At 42.6% G+C, this 22,061-nt stretch overlaps 1 protein-coding gene across 2 annotated transcripts in view; it reads left to right on the top strand.

The window, feature by feature from the left end:
* The window catches only part of ERCC6 (ERCC excision repair 6, chromatin remodeling factor), a 134,051-nt gene that overhangs the window by 29,427 nt on the left and 82,563 nt on the right, over positions 1–22,061 (top strand). The window contains exons 9-21 of one of the 2 annotated variants that reach the window (XR_008330392.1): positions 2,176–2,346; positions 2,528–2,704; positions 4,725–4,841; positions 5,527–5,622; positions 7,157–7,375; positions 8,986–9,096; positions 10,681–10,800; positions 11,245–11,339; positions 13,514–13,659; positions 13,744–14,412; positions 17,137–17,305; positions 18,366–18,444; positions 19,503–20,505. Coding sequence is in view for 1 of the 2 variants with exons in the window: in XM_053387885.1 (XP_053243860.1) it covers positions 2,176–2,346; positions 2,528–2,704; positions 4,725–4,841; positions 5,527–5,622; positions 7,157–7,375; positions 8,986–9,096; positions 10,681–10,800; positions 11,245–11,339; positions 13,514–13,659; positions 13,744–14,412; positions 17,137–17,305; positions 18,366–18,444; positions 19,503–19,937 (2,604 nt within the window). In the remaining variant the exon portion in view is untranslated. Of the gene's footprint in view, positions 1–2,175; positions 2,347–2,527; positions 2,705–4,724; positions 4,842–5,526; positions 5,623–7,156; positions 7,376–8,985; positions 9,097–10,680; positions 10,801–11,244; positions 11,340–13,513; positions 13,660–13,743; positions 14,413–17,136; positions 17,306–18,365; positions 18,445–19,502; positions 21,228–22,061 lie in introns of those variants that run through there. The other variant, XM_053387885.1, reaches the window with a different exon arrangement.

Raw genomic sequence — 22,061 nt, forward strand, 5'->3', positions numbered from 1 at the left:
CAATTTCAGTGCCAGAAGGCATAATTGATATAAAGTTAAGCAGTTCCTTCTCTCAGTAGCCCTCTCTCTAAAGCAGAGAAGAGCTGAGGTTAGAGTAGCATGTACAATATTTCTTCAACCCTTTATTTTTCTTGACAAAACAGATTTTAGAATAGCACACCTACTACGTTGACCCTTTCGCTCTGTAGAGTTTAGTATATGCTGTCACAGTCATTGCTGGGTAACCTAGGAGCTCTTCCTTATGTCTTGGGGTGTGGTGGTGGAAGCAGGTTCAAAATACACACATGCTAAAAAGCATTTATGCAGTAAGGTAGAGGGGGAATTAGGGCACCAAACCATTTCCCTTCTTCCACAAAACCATGTGTCTCATTACAAAAGTTAAAGCTACTTATGGCTTTCACCCGCGCACCTGCGATTTTAGCTGCCATCCTCATTTAACCTGACGATAGAAGCTGAAAACCTGACTGTTTTTCCATCCCAGATTCTGGCTACTTCATAATCCTTAGTCTTATCCCATCCTGCTTTTCTGTGTCAGAAGTGATTGAAATGGCTGTAAAAGGCTGTAGTTGTGGAAATTGAATTTTAAGAGAAGAAAATATTAAAAGCCCTCGCCTGTGATGTTAGGAGGAAGGTACGTGATTGCCGGTCAGTTCCTGGGTAGAAACGGGCAACGATGAAATGAAATGCGGAAGCAGACGCGTCCTTAGAGCACAACATTGAATATGCTTATAAATTATCGGAGAGTACTGTACCGGGGTACTGTACCACGGGGTCCCTCTGAGCTCTGCAAATCCCTTTCCCTTTACAGAACTCAACAGACTTTCGTGTGGCAAAGCTTACATTACCTTAACCTGAACTGGGGGAAGTGGTCGGTGATGAATTGCCTTTCTGTGTTTTTCCTTCATTGTCAGCACAAATCCTTGTTTAATAAAAGATTTGGCTTGAAGGAAATTTTAATTAATTACAGGTTCAGTAAATCCTGAGTAGGACTCTGCTGTGCTGTGTCTACAGTGAATGGCCTTCATGTGCCTTGTGTTTTTACTCCTGTTCTCTCTGCTGCCTGACAGTGTGATTTATGGCTGTTGTTTTCTACCACTACACTGTTTGCCCTCTAGGAGGGATTGGTCTCCTGAGCCCCCATAATAACAGGAGCACTTTCACAAAACATCTTTTAATGACAACATTGTAGCAGCCTTCTGTAAGTCAGGCTAATTGCAGACATACCCTATTAATTGCAAAATCTAGGAGAGGTTACATATTTTACAAGCTTTTAATTTGAAATCGCCTGAGATGATTTGTCTTAAGTGTTTGAGTAGAGATGCCTGTAGTATTCTGCAGTAGACCATTGCTAGGAAATGGATGCAATGAATGTGGGTTGCAGTGGGGGCTTAAAAATATCAGATTTTACTATAGGGGCAAGAGAGTCTGTTTTTTACCTCCATAGTAAACCGAATCTGTTAATTTCATTAACTAGTGATCATACTTCCTTTCTCCTTTTGGAAATACGATTCCTTACAAAAATAGACATTTGGCATTAGAGAGCTTTTCTAGCGGTATCAAATTCAATGACTATTCATGAAAGTTAGTCACCTTCTAAAATAAATGTTTTTCCCCCCTTTCTGTTAAAAAAGACATTTAAAAAAAAATTCAAGTCCTAGTCTGTTTGTTCCTCAGGAAGTTGTAAGGGGAGGAAGAGGTGATAGTGACACAGCAGCAAATCAAGTTGATGTAGCCCAGCAAGTTCTCGATTTGCTGCTCTGCTATATTCATAGTGCATTCTCAGTGCTTTGTGGTTCCCTATTGTGACTCACTCAACTCTATGTGAGACAGCCCAGTATCCTTACTTGCATACATGATGCTGAAGCCAAAGTGAGTGTCTTAACTTACAGTGGTCATGCTTTTTTTAGGGAAGGGGAAGAGATACAATTGAATTTGTTAGTGCCTTAACTCATACCTTGGAATGGCGGGTTGTTGGGTCCTAGATTTGGCTTTTCGGGACTTGCTATTTTCTCCCTTGCAATATTGGAATGAAACGTGTTTATTTTAATGCGTGCTTAAGTCCTGTGACAAGTGTTGCCGTGTTAGTGCTGCCTGGGACATTGGTTATCCGAAACAGTACTTTCTTTATGGACTCTCATAGTTTCAGTAATTGACAACGTATTGTTCTCTTTGCAGGTAAAACTGATTCAGGAAATTGTAGCATGTAGTGGCATTCTGATAACCTCCTACTCTTACATTCGCATGCTGCAAGATAACATCCATGGTTACGGTTGGCATTATGTGATTCTAGATGAGGGACATAAAATTCGGAATCCAAATGCTGCAGTCACGGTTGCTTGCAAACAGGTAAGACTCTTTAAAAAGAAAAGCAGTTCGATTGGTTAAATTAGTGATAAACTTGGTCTTAATGCTTACTTCACGCTTAGGCCATGTTTCAAAGACTTTGTGTCATGTGTAAATTATTGGTGGAATTTGCACTTTTCTGTATTTTATTATGACATGCATACGCTTCTCCCTGCATTTACAGTTCTGCACTCCTCATCGAATCATCTTGTCTGGCTCACCTATGCAAAACAACCTAAAAGAGCTGTGGTCCCTCTTTGACTTCGTATTTCCAGGAAAACTAGGGACACTTCCTGTCTTCATGGAGCAATTTTCTGTTCCAATAACCATGGGAGGCTATTCCAATGCCTCTCCAGTTCAGGTAAAGAATGCAATTCTCAGAAAATGTGCCTTGTGCAGGTCCCGTTGAAAGCTCAGTTCCAGGCCATGTTCTAACACAGTCACTAAATGTCCTATCATCTCCTGGACAGTTAACATTAAAAAAATAAAACAGTAAACAACAAAGAGAATCCTAAAAATCGTGCAGAATAAAACCACAATTCAAAACTAATTAAATAAAGACTTAGATCTGCAGCTAATGAAGACATGCTATTACTACTATTATTTACTTGGTTCTTAATTGTGTCCTTCATCAGACAATCGAAGGCTGAGTTTACATATGACAGACAATAAAAGCTATTGCATACAAAATACAAAAATCTGGTAAAAATTAACAAAAGTGCTAATAGGCACTAAAAAAACAGTGAGCCATCATAACATAGTGACTGAATGTCTTACCTCACCCCCTGCCAAAGAGCTGGGCAAACAGGTACATCTTCATTTGCTACTGAAAAGGTAAATGATGTTTGTGCCAGATGACCCCCAGAAGGATGCATTTCAGAGATGGTGCCACCATCAAGAAGACCCCGTCCCACACTGCTGTCCCACAAACTTTATCTGATGATAGAACCACAGGAGGCCTCCCCTATTGATCTAAATGAATGAGCAGGATGATACAGAGAGCCTTATTAATTCCAAACTGACCACATAAGGCCATCCACCATTTAGTACATGAAGAAATGCAAGAGAATTATTGGATAGCATAATATACAAAGGCAGATTCTATAGCAGGGTGTCTTAGGCGCAGTGACCAGTATCCAAGCAATCACTCACATGCTTCCAAGCAGAGGTTTTGCCAAGGGAGCGGTGAACTTGTACTCTTAACAGCAAGGCCCACGTCACTTGACAAACCGTTTCTGAACACAGTTTGGAGTCACACCAAAGTCCTTTTTAAAATGATGTCCGGTGGAGTTGATATTCATTTTCCCTCTGAGGGCAGGAGAGGGGTTTTTAACTTCACTTAGCTTCATTCAGTTTCTCAGATTGCTCACAGTTATAGACTTGATTGGTAGACTCACCCAGTCTGCTGATTTTGAATTCTTTAGACACTTCCCCACCCCCAATCTCTCTTTGTAAACTCACATGTTCCTGCCAGGCCATTTTTTGTTGTTTTCCAGATGTCCACGCTCCTCACTTTTAACTCACAAACCTGTGTAATTCAGCCTACCTTGGGCTTCTCCTGAATATAGCGAGCTTCCTACCTTATTTTTGGGTGACCCTATTTTGATTCCAGATTGATAGGCACCCAGCTCCACTGCTGGAGGGAATGGCACATGTTCAAGTGGGGTTTGCTGCAATTCTATGTAGTTTTTATTTTTATGTCCTTTCATATAAATTCCACCAACTAATTTTAAAAGTGAATTGAGAATGATTTGCTGTTAGTTTAGATCTGTTGTTCCCAACCCCCACAGGGGGGCAATTTGATTTTTAAGGTGGGCAACAGTTAATGGCCTTTTAGGCTTCCTCCAGGTGAATAGGAGTTCACTTTTTGAATAAGAAGAATTACATGTTGGGGGTGGGGGTGAATCAGGATCTTAGAGATGCTTAGGTATGGTATGGCCCAAAGAAGATTGGGAACCACTGGTTTAGATGCAGCTGGTGCCCATATGAGTTTGCTTTCATTTAAATGTACATGCAAACAGACATAATAAGTGTGCAAAATATCAGCATGATAACCTACCCAAAGTTTTCACTAACCGCTGAAGTATTTTATCCTCCAAAGTACATTAAAATAAATATTCAGTGTGGTGCACTGGTTGCAGTGTTGGACAGACCAGGAGAACCAGGGTTAGGATTTTTACTCAGTCATGAAACCTAACAGGTAACCTTTGGGTCAGCGTACTTTGAGCCTATCCCACGTCACAGTTGTTTTTGCGAGAGGATAAAATGGAATAAGCCCTATGCGCATTATGCTGAGCTCTTAGTGAGAAGTTTAGGGTAAAATGTGAAAAGCAAGTATGATTAATAAACTAGCATTGGTGTTGTTGTTTTCCCATCAAAAGGTAAAAACAGCATATAAGTGTGCTTGCATTTTACGGGACACAATTAATCCCTATCTGTTGCGGAGAATGAAGGCGGATGTTAAAATGAGCCTGTCACTACCGGAGAAAAATGAACAGGTATTGTTTGACTCTATATTTTGCACCCCAAAATTTATCTGAGAGGGGCTACATGTGACATTATGCTTTGAGCAGCTCACTGCGTGTCTAGGGTGGGAAGTCACAGGGATAAACCATAGTACATTGCCCCACTTGCTTTCCTCGTGACACACTTCCACCAATTTAATGAATTCTGACCTCGTAGTAAAAGATATGGGTTGTATCCATTGCTGCTGTTCCATTCATGCAACAGACGTCTGCCTCTAACGATGGAACTTCCCCTTACTCCGCCCTGAGAAAGGGGTTTGTTTGTTTTTTGCAATATTTATTTTCTTGTCGGATCTAAGCTTATTTGGGTACTTTAAGAACACGAAATAAATTATGTATAACTGTGTTGCAGCACAGGCTGATATTAGCAAGCAGGAGAACTCTGCAGAACTCACAATATAGAATTAAGTAAGATTTCCCCTTGAGGACGAAGAGTGAGGAAATTCTATGTTGTGTCTGTGACACGTGACTTTTAACAGATGATGAGCCCAGGGGCTGGGAAAGTCTCCACTGAGTTGCTAATCCCTGCGATAAAAGCAAAACCTATGCCAGTTCATAGATCGTGAGCTCCTTTGGGAAAGATCTGTATTTTTCATTCATGTTAAGTAGAGTTCCATACTTTCTACATGTAATAATGTCTGCAGTGTCTCTTTTTTAGGTACTGTTTTGCCGTTTGACAGATGAGCAGCACCAAGTATACAAAACGTTTATTGATTCCAAAGAGGTTTATCAGATTCTCAACGGAGACATGCAGGTCAGTGCAAAGAAAGAAGTTGGCGTGCCAGATAGCATGAAAGGAAAAAAGTTCATCTTTTCCATTTGCTGTCAAACAGCTTAGCAGAGGGTTAGTTACTAGGCATGAGAAGTTAACAGAACCAACAACATAGCATATTTACCTTTATAGTTTTCAAAGAAACCCTTTAAATTCGGGCTGGCCAACTTCTTCAGTCTAAGGAGCTGCATTTTCATGTAGTGCATATGTCTCAGTGAAAACAAGCACTGTAGGAAGAGAATCAGAGGAGTGGCGGTGGAATTGAAAGAGGGAATTCTGCAGCCAGTACCTTTGGCAGTGCATAACTTATTTGGCATGATAATTATAGTAGTTTTACTGAGGGAGAAATAAACGTCTCTCGTAGGCCTGGGAGATATATCAGTGCATTGCCTGAAACCGGTTTAAGGTTAAAATTGTGAGAGCGATTTCAGAATTTCCAATCAGGCAATGTATCGTGAGTCCCTGCTTGTGCCAGCGGCATTGCGCACTTCAATAGGACACCTGATGCTTGCCCACTTGCCCTCCGTGGCACAGCTACCAGCCTTGGGAGCGGTGCCAGCCTGCCAGCACCTTTGTATCTTTTTCGGGCCGTGCGAGCACTGGCAGGCTGCCTCCTCCCTCCTTTTTTTAAAAAAAAATATATATAATTTTTTATTAGTGTTTTTTTTTTAACATATCATTTTCAACAGTAATTAAACATACTTTTACATCTTATTCAAATTTTTGACTTCCATCAATCCTGTCTGAAAATTTTCCAATCTAATCTCTCGGTATGCATTTCTTATCTTCCCTATTACATTTCAAACTCATAACCAATATCTCTGTCTTTTTCTACTTTGTAACACTTTGTATATTTCTCCTTACAAAACTTCTTATAGTCCTACTAACATAATTTGTTGATTACCGTTGCTCTTCAAATAATTCATATACTTCTTCCAATCTTCTGTAAGTCTCTGGTCCCGCAGGTTTCGAATCCTTCCTGTCATTTTGTCCAATTCTGCATAGTCCATTAATTTCGTCTGCCATTCTTCTTTCGTTGGAATTTCTTCTTGCTTCCATTTCGCCTCCTCTCTCCTTGCACCAAGCAGAATGGTGGCTCCCGGTAGCCACTTCTTGAGCAGCAAGCGGCTGTTGTCAGGATGAGCTACAGCTGGTGGTTCCAGGGAGATGGGCAGCTCTGCAGTGCCATGCCATGTGGTACCCAGGCTTATAGGCTCCGCCCCGGGCAGTACTGCCTGCCCAGCCTCAGCAGGAAGAGGCAGAAGTTGCGCACAGTGACACTAATCATCTGCGTGGCCAGCAGTTGCCTTTTCCCTCCCCGCTTTCTTTCCTCCTCCCAGATGCCATAATACACTGCAAAGTTTAGCTGGTGATATGTTACGATATAAGAGCCCGAGTCTCTTGTTGAAAACCTTCTTCCAGTGGCCACTTGCTTTCATTCTGATCTGTTATGCTGGCTTAAATGTGGAAGGACCGGAACATACAGAGAATAAACATTTGGCTGTCCTCCATGTAGATTTTCTCCGGATTGGTGGCCCTGAGAAAAATCTGCAACCACCCAGACCTCTTTTCCGGTGGTCCTAAAATTTTGAAGGGTGTCCCTGATGAAGAATTGAAGGAAGAAGACCATTTTGGATTCTGGAAGCGTTCTGGGAAAATGATAGTTGTAGAGTCTCTGCTGAAAATATGGCACAAGCAAGGCCACAGAGTACTTCTCTTTACTCAGTCTCGGCAGGTAAGTCACGCTTTGCATCTTCTCTGTCTCAAGTCCACAGCTGTGACCTGGTGCTGCACGCTAGAAAGTTGCCTGCAGACTCCTCCCAGAAAGCAATGTTTTAAAGCCAAGGGGCAAGGTTCTATTTAGTTCTGATTGACATGCCTGGGGAATATGCACACATGTTTTTGCTTATATTTTCAAATAAATACATGATAACAATACAGTGGTACCTCGGTTTACGAACTTAATCCGTTCCAGAAGTCCGTTCTTAAACCAAAGCTGTTCTTAAACCAAGGCGTGCTTTCCCTAATGAGGCCTTCCGTTCGTAAACCGAGGTAAAGTTTGCTAACCGGAACACTACTTCTGGTTTTGCGAAGTTTGTATACCAAATAGTTCATAAAAAGGGCTGTTCTTAAACCGAGGTGCGGTTGGCGCTGTGGTCTAAACCACAGAGCCTAGGGCTTGCCGATCAGAAGGTCGGTGGTTCGAATCCCCGCGACAGGGTGAGCTCCTGTTGCTCGGTCCCTGCTCCTGCCAACCTAGCTGTTCGAAAGCACATCAAAGTGCAAGTAGATAAATAGGTACCGCTCTGGCGGGAAGTTAAATGGCATTTCCATGCACTGCTCTGGTTCGCCAGAAGCGGCTTAGTCATGCTGGCCACATGACCCAGAAGCTGTCTGCGGACAAACACTGGCTCCCTTGGCCAGTAAAGCGAGATGAGCGCCACAACCCCAGAGTCATCTGCGACTGGACTTAATGGTCAGGGGTCCTTTGCCACTGTACTAAGAAAAATAAAAATACCAGGGTACAATTTAGCAAGATATGTAGTAGATAAATAGATGCAAATTTCCAACATATAACCACCTAAAGAATTCACATAGAAATGCATATGCCCATTGCTTCCAATACATAAAATATTTCACAATATTCTCAACAATGTATGTGGATTTACATTTTCTTGCACTTCTTACACCTGTTTTCAATGATGAAAACTAGATTTTTCAACAAAGAGATAAGATTGCCTCGCCTTTATGACTCTGTTGATCAGTTTTACCATTCCAATGTTGGGAGTCCTCCCTTCCCTCCCCCCCAAATTATAACAGATAGTTGCTCATGCCACTGTCAATATATATTGAACAATTTCCCTGACATCTGCTAGCACCAAGCCTTTAATATACCTAAATAAGATAGCTATTAATTGGATTAACTGGAATTTTTTAAAAAATTAGGAGTAAAAGTGAATCTTCCATTTTTAAGTCCATTAGATAATAAATAAAATCAGGCTTTGGTACTTTAGTAAGAGCATTCCCTACTCTAATTTCAGTTGCACATACCAACTTTGGTTAGACCTGGATTTTAATTTGTGGCTGAAAAATGTCCTACTTAGAACCTGCTTTGAATTTATTAGGCGTGGGTAGGCAGAAACAATTTCTGTACGAGAGAAGTGTTTAGATGTGTTTTTCTGTTTTTATATTTTAAACCACCCTGTGATCTTCGGACGAGTGGCAGTATAGACATTTAATAAGTCATCATCATCATGATCTCTGCCATTAGTTTTTATGCTGTACAGTGACTGTTTTGATTTTGTTTTCCTGCTCAGCATCAATCTTTCCCCCTCAATTTTGCAGATGCTGCACATTCTCGAAGCGTTTCTAAAGCAGAGAAGCTATTCCTATCTCAAGATGGATGGCACCACAACAGTGGCATCAAGGCAACCCCTTATTGCAAGATTTAATGAGGTAAGAAACTCTGGATCTGCCAGGTAGTCTCTGATCTTTGTTGGAGAAGCATGGAATTTAGCATTCAGTTTGGTAAGGGTTAACAAGAAGAGCAAGACTCAGATGAAAAGACTTGTAGGAAACTTCTGGAACTATACACAGGTGCAGCATTCCCAACACATTTTTTGAATGAGGGATTACTCAAAATAACAAAACATTTACCAGGTTCCGATAATAACTATTATTATTATTATTATTATTATTATTATTATTATTATTATTATTGCTGTTGTTGCTGCTGCTGCTGCATAACAGGGAAGGATGAGATTCGAAGATGCACCAATATTTAAAATTAACATTACAGTGGTACCTTGGTTCTCAAACAGCTTAGTTGTTGAACAAATCGGCTCCCAAACACTGCAAACCCAGAAGTGTTCCAGTTTGCAAACATTTTGCGGTAGCCAAACATCCAACGTGGCTTCCAATTGAGTGCAGGAAGCTCCCGCAGCCAATCGGAAGCTGCGCCTTGGTTTGTGAACAGTTTCGGGAGTCAAATGGACTCCTGGAACGGATTAAGTTTGAGAACCACGGTACCACTGTACTGTGATTATTATTTATCACTTCCAAAGCTCCTAAATAGTTTTTAAAACTGCATAAATTGCCCATCCACCCACCCACCCACCCTTGGAATTTCAAGCCTGGCAGGGTTTAAATTTAGTTTCACAGTTCAGACGGAACAATGAATAAAGGTTTTCCTTCAACCTATTCTGTTCAGTTCTAATGGTTCCCATGTCACAACAATTATTTGATCAGCTTATAATAATTCTTAGCCCTTGAACTTTGCAGATGTTTGGCTTTGCTCCTTCCAACACACATGCAAATAACTATGTTTGCTATATGTGAATCACAGGTGTAAGTTAGTTTGAGCTTTATTTTAGCGGAATTTGTTCCCAAGTAAAAACGTTTATGATTTTACAGCCTCGGGCAGCCAAGAAGCATGTTCACTGCATCCATTGAGGAGATTTCACCCCTCCCATTCCAAGAATCTGCTGATGTTCTCTGCTGATTTTCCAGAGAGGAGGGGGCGGTTTCTGCTCTCTACTTATTCCGCTCCAGCCTCACATCAAAGAGAGAGAGAGAAACTGAGTGTTAGAGAGAGACTGTGTGTGATCTCAGTAGATAAGGTTGCTGCTAAGAGCAGCTGCAGACACTCAGTGCAGTTCAGCATTTTTGTTTAGACCTCATTTAGCTCTGTATATAGTTGTGCATTATAGTTGTAGATAGAATAAAGAAGATATTCTACAGAGCTGCTCTCTGAGTCGTTTATGCTCTGCTATACTCTGCTGTGTGCGATGACTGTCTTGTAGAAGTGAATCCGGTGCTCACAACTCTAAGCTGTGAGTCCACAGCACTTTGACCTGTTCCTGTGCAGAAGGTGGTCTCTGGAAGTGCCACCCAGCTCACCTAGCCCAGTCGGGGCTGAAGTGGATGAGTCCAGTTGGTGGCACTGGCTCAAGGGTGATGCTGACATCCCTAGGCTGGAAAGACCTACAAATGCATTTTTAAACTTTTCCTAAATGTACCTTGTGGTGTATGTATTTACAGGACGAATCCTTATTTGTTTTCCTACTGACCACTCGAGTCGGTGGGCTTGGTATTAATTTGACGGGTGCAGACAGAGTGATTATTTATGACCCCGACTGGAATCCCAGCACAGACACTCAGGTAGGTTTCATGGAAAAGAATATTAAATCTGAGGTGTACCTTTATAAATAAGCCAGTTCAACATCTGCCTCGAGCCAGGATGTCTTAACTTTGACCATTCAGAAGGGTGCAAGGCTCAGGATGTTTAACTGCTGTGGTTTTCCAGTCTGCACATCCATGTTGAAGGTGTTTTAGCCAAATGTGCTTAGAACCACTCACATCTCTTCCTTTAGAAAACGTAGCTCTGGGAATCCTGGTCCAGTTTTTAATCACGGCGCAGATGGAGCGGGATTTAGTCCTCTCCCCCTGAACTATTTTCATGCGAAAAATTGCATGTCTGCTTCTTTTTCTAAAGGCGGCGATGTGGCTGCTTTTAAGGACATTAGTTAAGGTTTTTAATTTGGTCTGGCTCCCGGAATGTTGTGTCTGAAAATGCCATTTGCAAAACACTTCTTTGTATTCTAGGCTCGCGAACGTGCTTGGAGAATAGGACAAATGAGAGAAGTAACTGTGTACAGACTTCTTACTGCTGGTACTATCGAAGAAAAGATTTACCACAGGTGAGTGGCACACTCGCACTGACTTGCTAGTGTTTCACCAGGTGCCGCTCTGAGGAACAGCATTTATTTGTATTTTGCCAGTTTTTTCCCCCTGCTGTGAAACTTAAAGCAGTGTACAAAGGGTTCTCAGGCAGCCTCCCATCCAGGCACTAAGAAGAAGAAGAGTTTGGATTTGATATCCCGCCTTTCACTCCCCTTCAGGAGTCTCAAAGCGGCTAACATTCTCCTTTCCCTTCCTCCCCCACAACCAACACTCTGTGAGGTGAGTGGGGCTGAGAGACTTCAAAGAAGTGTGACTGGCCCAAGGTCACCCAGCAGCTGCATGTGGAGGAGCGGAGACGTGAACCCAGTTCCCCAGATTACGAGACTACCGCTCTTAACCACTACACCACACTGGCTCTCAGTACCAGGCTCAAACCTACTTAGCTTCAGCCGTTTTGCAGCACCGTATTCTTTTTCAGCCCATGCCAACAACATGTGCGACACGACAACATGTGCAAGGAGAAATTCCAGCCATGGATGGGGGTAGGGCTGGGGGAAGGGGGTATGTCCTGGCTTGTGTGTCACCATTTGTGCTAAGCAAGGAGCTCAGTGGCAGGACAGGGGCTACTTGGAAGTGCATGCTGCTTGTGTATATCTTGGTGAATGCAGCTACTACATAGCTACAAAATTTACAGTTTGGGGACTGAACACAAAGCACATTGCACACAAAGGAAGGTCTTTGGAGACATGGGAAAGAGAAAAGGTGTCCTTCCTTCCTTCCTTTCTTTCTTTCTTTCTTTTTTTCTTTCCTTCCTTCCTTCCTTCCTTCCTTCCTTCAAAACCACCCCACCCTATCCCAGAACGGATCAACACTTTAAAGGCTGGCAGTATAGCGTAACAAAAGTTTGCATGCCCGGGTTCTGTAAATACTGACACAAACCTGTCTCCGTGGATCTAGCTTCTTCCGTCCAACAAGCCTTAGGCAGCTTTTTCTGACAGTAGAGAATAACATTTGGTAGCCGCTTCCAGTAGGGCGGGAGCTGCTTGTGCCTGAAATAAGCGGTTTAGACATCATGAGCAAAACAATGGTTCAGTAACTGAGAATCTGCTGTAAGTTTGTATGGAGCATAGACCACTTCCAAGCCAGAATTAGGGACCTATCTCAAACCGTAATATCTGCGAATTAATGCTCAGTAACAACCATAGTTTGTCTGATTTAGATGTCACAGTAAATAGAATTATCATGAATCTGGAAGCTGAGGTGGAGCCTTATTGCTGTTGTTGGGATCCCTCTGTCAGTGGAGTGCACCTCTGGGGGTGAAGTCAAACTGCTGCGTTAGCAGTATGGAGGTCCTGGGCTGTCCAGACGACAGGACCCCTCTCTTGGCCTCACTGACGAGGTGTAAAGAAAAGAAAAGCAATACGTTCTGCAGCATATTCCTGGTGTCCTAACCATGGTTTGGCTGTGACATCTAAGCCTGGCCAGTGCACAGCCACAGCTTGTAGGTTTGACACAGGAGACTAAGGTTCAAGTCCCAAAGAAGTTGTTTTTATTCTAACCAGTCTGTAAGCTTTTAAGATCATCACACTTGCCCTCTGTAGGCTGGGGTTTGCTTGGTTCTTTTATTATGAGATGCTGGGATGCAAATGTACCAGAAAAATGTTGGCTCTGTATCAGGAAGCCCCTGAAGCAGGTACTATATGTGGGTGACTAGTGTGAATTTAGTGTTAAAAGTTATCACTGATAGGCTTAATGACGAGCATAGCTCCCCTCAGTTCCATATTCTCACTCCCCTCAAGTTTTTCTTTTAATATTACCATCTCTGAAGCAACTTTTATTATAGCTTGTTGGTTTGAACCCTCTGCCAAACTTCTTGCTGGATTTAGCTTTCTTTCCCCCTTCCTCCTCTTTTATGGGGATTTCCTTTTTGTTTGTATTTTCTGCTGTGGATAAACAGTGTCTCGTGGGATATATCTTTGGTGTGTCATGAGATTAAGTGCAGTAAACTCATATGGTTAGCAGTTTGTGAATTGCTTAAAAGTTACCAAAGCAACTCGGAGCATTCATGTGAAGCAAGAGTCTTGCTGCACTGTGTAATTTTTCCCTGAGGTAAAATTTGCATTGTTAAGTTTAGTGCTTTGAACAGAAAGCTATGCATATCTTAACACAAAATTCTGTGTTTTTTTTCCAGACAAATCTTCAAACAGTTTCTAACAAATAGAGTGTTGAAGGATCCGAAGCAGAGGCGCTTCTTCAAATCAAACGATCTCTATGAACTCTTTACGTTGAGCAGCCCAGATGGGGCACAAGGGACCGAAACCAGCGCTATATTTGCAGGTATGTCGGACAAGGAATTATAGCATCTGCACAACAAAACATGGGATAGCAACAGCCAGTGATTTTCTGTGTCATTCGTTTCAGGCACTGGCTCTGATGTTCCAACACCCAAATGGCAGTTAAAGCGTAAAGCTGTGAACTTACCTGATGCTTCTAAGCGACGGCACCGCCTTGCAAGGCGTACATCGCCCACAAGCACCAGGCTGCCAGATTCCTTCTCAGAAAGACAGCGTGTAAGTTCACCTACTGCAGCAACAGAACCAGATGAAACAGCCAAGCACAGCACAGAAGTGTCTCCTCGGATTTGCAGTCCTCCCAAAAGCGATGCTCCGATGACGGCAGCTGCTGCTACAGATCCATTGAGCGGAGTGGAAGAGAAACCTTTAGGATCAGGTGATGAGGCTGCGCAGTTGGAGAAGAAAGAAGCGCCTGAGAACATGGCGTGTTTGGATTCCTTTCCAGCTGGTGATACAAGCGTATTTGTTGAAAGTCGGCGTGATCTCGTACACGATAAAAATAGCCATTGCCAGGCGCAGGATGGGAATGAGGAACCGGAGAATAATTGCAGCAAGCACACCTCAAAAACGAAACATCACAAGCACAAGCGGAAACGTTCTCGGGATGCCAGATTTGAGGGTCAGCGGATTCCTCACCTTGTGAAGCAGAGAAAGTACCGAAAGGAAGACAGCGAAGAAGAGAAGCATCCCAAGAAAGTTGAGGATTATGTTTTGGAGAAGCTTTTCAAAAAATCAGGTAACTCTCTCCTTGTGCAGAATTTAGCCTGGCCCAAGCCCAGAAGGCCCATTGCGGATGGCAGCATGTGCCACCTCTGCTAAAACACCTGCACTGCCAGATGTTACCAGCGAGGTTCGAGGTTCTTGTATTAATAGACAAAGCCCTGAACAAGATTGGCCCAGGATACTTTAAGAACCCCCTGAGATTAGAAGTCACCCCAGAACTGGCCCTACTAAACATCTTCCAAGGCAATAATGCCCAGTCACAACACAAAGAACTCATAACCCACCTGCTCTCAGCAGCCAGAAGCACCATAGCCAGACATTGGAGAGACCTGTCAGGAGTAAGCATAGACCAATGGTATCAAATAGTATGGGAAACAGCCTTATTAGAAACACTAACCGACAAACTGAAACTGACATGGGGACAAATAGAAGAAGGCGCCTTCACCCTAGTATGGTTACCCTTTATCACATACACAGCCCAACAAGAACCCGCCAACAGCATACAAATCAATCTGGCTAACCTGATCCAAACACACACATACACCACTCACACACAAAAACAAATTTCACTACAGCCAGTCAAAGACAACCAACCACACCCTTGGGCACCCCAACCTCTCTCACCACCAGAGGAATGCAAGCGAATAGTAAAGAGAACCCACACAAGTGATGCTGACACAAAACCCCACACATACACTAAGTAGCGCAGAAGCATTGCCACCCGACCCCACCCCACTCACCACTCCCCCTTTTCTTCCTAATGTAACACTAATGTGAAACTGATCTGTAGAAAATGTAACTTGAAAAAAGAGACATGGCGCATACTTTTGTAAACCAAGAAATCATATATATATATATATATATATATATATATATATATATATATATAAAAGAACCCCTGAGCTCTCTTATCCCAGCTTGATCACTGATATAATCTGGAAGAGCACTGACAGTTGTCCCCATTTCACAGAAGTCCAGCTAACTTCAACTGGAAGTCAAGCATTTACTGTTGCCAGACCCAAGATGTGGAGTGCTCTTCTAGCTCATGTATTTTTGTTTAAATATTCTTAAGGCGAGCCAGTCATTTTTATGATTATTTTCTATTGTTTTAGGGCCTCTTGCCTTTCCCTGTACCTGCATAGATTGTTGTATCCCACCTTGGTGTTTTGTATTGGTGGACAGCATGTAAAAACTTTTATAAATGAAATAAATATGATACAACGATAAGCCAAATTCTGCCACTTGAACAATAATTAGAAATGTTAAATAGATTTGCTTGTTTTGCATTATTGACTCAGGGTTTTGTTTTGTTTTTAAGATCCAAAAATTAAAAATAGAATTGTCATATGGAAAAGAACCTTTTCTTCATGGAATTTGTGTAAAGAGATGCAATACCCCGTGAGCTTCCTTATAAACTTGTCATTCTGTATGGATCATTTTTATCCCTGACTACCGGTTACAATACTGGTCTTGGGGTTTCTGATAATAAATCATGAATCAGTCCCAGTAAACTGTGGACTTGAACTTGTATGTAAGTTCATGCATATTTGTGGCCTGTGTATGCTTTATTTATTGCATCTATAGGCCACTTTTTTCTCCAAGGAGCATACATGATCCTCCCCTCCTCATTGAATCCCCACAGACAACCCTGCAAGGTAGGTGAGGTTGAGAGGCAGTGCCTGGCCCAGGGGCCCTCAGGGAGCTTCATGTCCAAGTGGAGATTTGAATCCTGGTCTCCTACGTCCTAGTCTGGCACTGTTAACCATTTACACTACCTCTCAGATATTAAAAGTAAAGGGTAAAGGGGCCCCTGACCATTAGGTCCGGTCGTGGCTGACTCTGGGGTTGCGGCGCTCATCTCGCTTTATTGGCCAAGGGAGCCGGCGTACAGCTTCCGGGTCATGTGGCCAGCATGACTAAGCCGCTTCTGGCGAACCAGAGCAGCCCACGGAAACGCCGTTTACCTTCCCGCCGGAGTGGTACCTATTTATCTACTTGCACTTTGACGTGCTTTCGAACTGCTAGGTTGGCAGGAGCAGGGACCGAGCAACGGGAGCTCATCCCGTTGCGGGGATTCGAACCGCCAACCTTCTGATCAGCAAGTCCTAGGCTCTGTGGTTTAACCCACAGCGCCACCTGTTAATTAGATGCTTTGGATCAAGGCTGGCGTAATTACGAGGATGTTATTTCATCTATCCTCTCTTACATATTTATCACCCCATTACAAATAGTAGTCTAGGTAGAAATCATTTGGTAATATTTGGGGAGTTTCAGGGACCTTCCATGCTAGGCTAGGGTCATCGAGCAAAAGTTTTTCTTCCCGTAAAAGAGATACGGGAAATCTTCAGCAAAGTTGTTTAGTTGTTGTACTTATCTCTTCTGTTTTGTTAATCGTGGTATTGTAGAGTGCTAATCTTTAGCACTTAGAGCTGTTCTTTTAGACTGAAAAATGTCTCAAGGATTACTATAAACTTAGTTCTGTGGCTGCACCAGAAAGAAATTCCTGGGAGCGCACAGAAGGGGCAAAGTATATTTCTAAGTGGGCTAGAGAGAGAAATTTCAGCATATGTTAATGACAGAGGTTCAGAAATGGGGGGCAAATGGTGGGACACGAGCTCCTTGTTTGGGGGGCTTGCTCCCTGCCCCCCTGGCACCACCTATGCCTAAGCCCCTCCATTGGTTTTGTAAAATGTGCTTTCTGTTTTTTAAAGCAAGCCATGTTCCTCCTTTCTCCCAGGAATACACAGTGTAATGAAGCACGATGCCATTATGGAAGCCTCCAGTCCGGATTACGTGCTGGTGGAAGCAGAAGCCAATCGTGTTGCTCAGGATGCCCTCAGGGTGCTGAAGATCTCTCGGCAGCGATACCAGGGAGCCTCTTCTGCTGGTTTTCCAGCAAGAACAAAGTAAGGTCTATGGCGCCACTTTCAGATTCATTGACTTTTACTAGTTTGTATATCTGAAGTACAGTCGTATCTTGGAAGTCAAACATTGGGAGTCAAATATTTTGGCTCCCAAACGCCGCAAACCCAGAAGTGAGTGTTCCGGTATGCGAACATTCTTTGGAAGCCAAACATCCGACGCAGCTTCCGATTGCGTGCAGGAAGCTCCTGCAGTCAATTGGAAGCCACGCCTTGGTTGTCGAACCTTTTCAGAAGTCGAACCGACTTCCGGAACGGATTCTGTTCGACAGCCAAGGTACAACTGTATACCTCCGTAAAGTTTTACCAAGAGGAGAAAGGTAAATGGACGATCAAATTTTAAACTCATTTTACTGCCTGGATTCTCTGCTTCAGCCCTCATAATCTCTCACAGAGCAGCGTGGAGCTGGGCTTTAGCCTAAGCGGAACAGTTTCAAGGTGCTCTGAAGCTGTCCTGAGCTGTTTTGCAGCCTATTTGATAATAAATAATAATAATAATAGCCCACCCATCTGTCTAGGTTGCCCCAGCCACTCCTGGCAGCTTACAGCATATATTAAAACATTAAATCAAACGTTAAAAACTTCCCGAAACAGGGCTGCCTTCAGATGTCTTCTAAAAGTTGTATAGTTCTTTATCTCCTTGACATCTGAAGGGAGGGCGTATCACAGGGAGGGTGCCACTGCTGAGAAGGCCCTCTGCCTGGTTCCCTGCAACTTCACTTCTTGCAATGAGGGGAACAGCAGAAGACCCTCGGGGGTAGGACCTCAGTGCCCAGGTTTAGCGATGGGGGTGGAGACACTCCTTCAGGTATTCTGAGTGCTTTGTCAGCCTTCACATGGCTGGAATGTAACCTACTGTACAAAGTAAAAGTCACATCTTCCAGCTGTATCCACTTTTGCCTCTGGCTTCACCCACCGTGAGCATGTGGTCCCCAGAAAGTTATTCACGGGTGGAAAAAGGTCTCTGCATTCCCTTGCATTTATCTTTCTTATCACGGGTATACATTTGCAACGAATTTGTGTGCAATTCTTTGGTATGTTTCAGAAGCAGATTTGGTCAGAAGAGGAACCCAACCTTGGCGACAGAGTCTACCTCCTCTCCATCTCCAGGAAAGAAATGCAAGGTGAATAAGCACTTCATATGACAAGCCTACAACATCATTCCACAGCTTGAAAGCTCCCAGCAGAGATCATCATTTGCATGTTGACTGGTCAATCTAGCTGAGCTAAACTTAAAAACAGGAGCATTATTCCTTCCTTGCAGTAGTGCAGCTGGGGCTGAGATTGAGACAAGTAAAAATGCAGTTTTATGTCAAACTAAGTGCAAAAGGAGCCATGCCTGTATTATATAATCCATTGAAGCTATCAAAATGTAGACAAATATCACCCTTTGCAAAGTGATTGCCACTTTAATGTGATGTCGTTTGATATATTTGTCAGTGTTCAGTGCTAACACTTGCGCTAACAAAACACATCTGTTACTGTTCAGTTTAAAAAAAACCATAGCTTTCCAGTGAAGCACAGAATATGTAATTTGATCTTCCAGAGAGATGATAAAATATGCTACAAATAATTATTATAAATTACATTCATTATACAGCAATATAATGATGTGTACATGTGTGCGCGCACACACACACACAATTTCTGTGGATATATGGAAATAATAAGGAAATTAAAATTGTGTGTTTTCAAATCACAATTGGCTGGATCCAGATTAGTCATTGTGCAGACAGAAGGCACCGTAAGTGTTCAAACTTGTACAAATGAAAAGCTACCCAAAACCTTCTCACAAAAGCATCTCGTGTGTCTATAATTTCAATAGGTTCCCATTGCATTGGCAAATTATCTTCACCTCCTTTGCCGTTTTGAAAATGCTTTCCTAAATGTATATTTTTTCTAGATTTTTGATAGGTCCATTATGACTTGAATTGATTGTGTAAAACAGGACTGGTGTGACACTGGCCCTTCCGCTACTTGATCACTAAGCTATAAAGCCACAGAGATTTCGTGACCAAGGAAAGATGAACCTGTAAACTTCCGGGCTCACACTTCCTTGGCAGTTTGCCATCTACAGAAGATTTTTGTTGTTCTTCTCACTATAAACTGCTGTTTTTCACAAGAGGACGAGGTTCTGTGTATACGAGAGCTCCCTTCAGTATTTTCCCATTTCTGTTTGCAGGATCTTGAGAAAAGGAGAGAAGAGAATAAAAGCAGAAATATTTCTCCCGCTCACTTTGATGGAAGGGTGGAAGCAGGAGAGTCTTCTTCAAATGCCATGGACTCATCATCTCTGCTAGCTAAAATGAGGGAAAGAAACCATCTGACTGTACCCCAGACAACTGACAGTCAAACGGAGGAGAATCTCCCTCAGGGAGCAGCTGTACCCTCTGTAGCTGCAGAACATCAGGAGTTACTGATGGACGTCCGAAACTTCTTGGCTTTCCAGGCCCGGGTTCCTGGTCAAGCTAGCACTCAGGAAATACTGCAGGAGTTTGAATCAAAACTGACTGTGGAACAGTCCTCGGTCTTTCGAGAGCTCCTGAGAAACCTCTGCACTTTTTATAGGAGGCCAAGCGGGGAAGGACTCTGGAACTTAAAACCAGAGTTTACCTGACATATTATTGCTGGGTGTGTGCTTTCCATCTGACGCTTTTTGCAGTCAGCTTTTAAAGTGATGCTGTGCTCATCATTTGTAGTGAGCTGGTTGGTGCCTGGTGCTCTGCTTTAAATACCTTTATATACTGTTTCACACATGAAGTGCCGTCTACCTCAAAATGCAGCACTAGCAGCCCAGTGTTTTTTTGCAAAAGAACACGACTGGGACTCAAAATACTTGATTTATAACTGGATTTCCATTCCGCTTTCTGATAACCTACGCCATAAAAATCAGAAAGCACAAGCTGTTGGTCCGAATGTGTATTGCACGTGATGACATCTTAGGTGGGTACCGGGTGCGTAATCACAGTGATTAACAATGTTAAGAATAATTGCATTTGATCCTGAGATAAATATGCACTGTATACTCTTCGGAAGTGATCTGTATATGATAACTTCTTCTACTGCCAGATTTTAACTGGTCTAGATCTGGGACTCAGTGTCCTATTTGGGTGTTAGCAATGATGGAGGGGCAGGTCTCCCTCTATATCAGAAGTTCTCACACACTCGGTTAGGGGTTTCTTGGTGTTATCCATTCGACTGCCTATCTTGCTGCAGTGACTGGAAGCCATAGGCTTGGCTAGAGAGAAGTCATGATTCTCTCTTTGGATATATGATACGGATATATGAATATGATTGAGACAAGCTTGTACAGGGCGCCTCATCCAATGCCACCATTTTCTTTTGGGGGGTATGGTTTTATTGGGAACTTGCACATTTCTTACTCCACGAGTTATGGGCAGGTGATAATAAGTGCAACCTGAAGCACAGTACGCCAGAAAAAGATTTTTAAAAAGTTTAGTGATTTATTGTTTGCCCTGCAATAAGGCAACCTTAGTAACTGACGGTCTTCACCAATTCCTTTGAGTAAAGAATGGACATGATTCCTGGTTGGTGGCAATGCGTGTGGTCGGTCTGATGTTATTACTCTCTCAGTTGCAGAATTCTGGCAGTAAGAGAAATAAACCACGGACGATCTAGAGACATGAACATGAACAGTTCATTTTGTTTGGATTTTTGAGCTTAGTGGTACTCCGTTGATTGAGATATGTCAATACTGGCTTTTGTATGCAGAAAAACAAAATATCAAAAATATTTTGTGTGCCAAAAATACCAAGATCTACCATATACTCCACTAACACTGAAGCAGTTGGTAACAATAAGCACTTCTACAATCATGTAGCTCTTTAGTTACAACTTGTGATAAAATAAGTTGCACCTACAACAAATAAATCTACTTTATAAGTCACTGTCCTGTTCGTCATTCAGCTAAAAGATCACCTTGAATTTGATGGTTATCTATACATTTTGGTCAAATATACATCTGATAGTGTCAGTCTCGGATCTTTATGCAAGACTCAATGAGCATATCTGCTGCTCCCACCCTACTTTTCCTTCACAGCAGTGTAATTTTTTAAAAAAATCAGTATTTCCATTTTAAGGATAGTTATGTGTGGATAAAATCAACAGCAGCAGTAACGTTACACAGTCACCAACTATATTACCCAAATTTCACCAATGACTTCATAGGTGGAAGACAAGAGCACTCTTCAAATACCTGAAGGCTGTCGCACAGAAGAGGGCAAAGATTTGTTCTCAACTGCACCCAAGGAGAGAACTAGATCGAATGGTTTAAGTTATAGGAGGGCAGGTATCAGTTGAATCTTCAGATAAATATTGATGATTAAGAGCAGTTCAACAATGGAAACAATTGCCTAGCCCTAGAGGGTGAGAGGTTCTCCATTGCAGGAAGTCTTGAAGTAGGACCATCAGTTGAGAGAGCTTTATTTCTGGATTTCCTACTTTAAGTACTTGGGGGTCAGGTTAGATTAGAACGGAATCTAAAGGACTGAATCACCCTAAACCAGATGCCTTCCTCACCAGTCACCTTCTTCTCCCTGCCAAATTAAAGGTGCTCTACAGCCTTTTGGATTTCAAGTATAAGACATCTGGTTCCATTATGATTTAAGTGGAGTCCATCTGTTTCACCTTGTTCCAAAATGTTCCCCGGTAGTTATCATACCAAAGCCCTTCCTCCAAACACCATGATTGCAGATTTTCTTGCTAAAGCAGCCCTACACAT

This window comes from Podarcis raffonei, chromosome 5 (assembly GCF_027172205.1).
Source record: "Podarcis raffonei isolate rPodRaf1 chromosome 5, rPodRaf1.pri, whole genome shotgun sequence".
Lineage (NCBI taxonomy): Eukaryota > Metazoa > Chordata > Lepidosauria > Squamata > Lacertidae > Podarcis > Podarcis raffonei.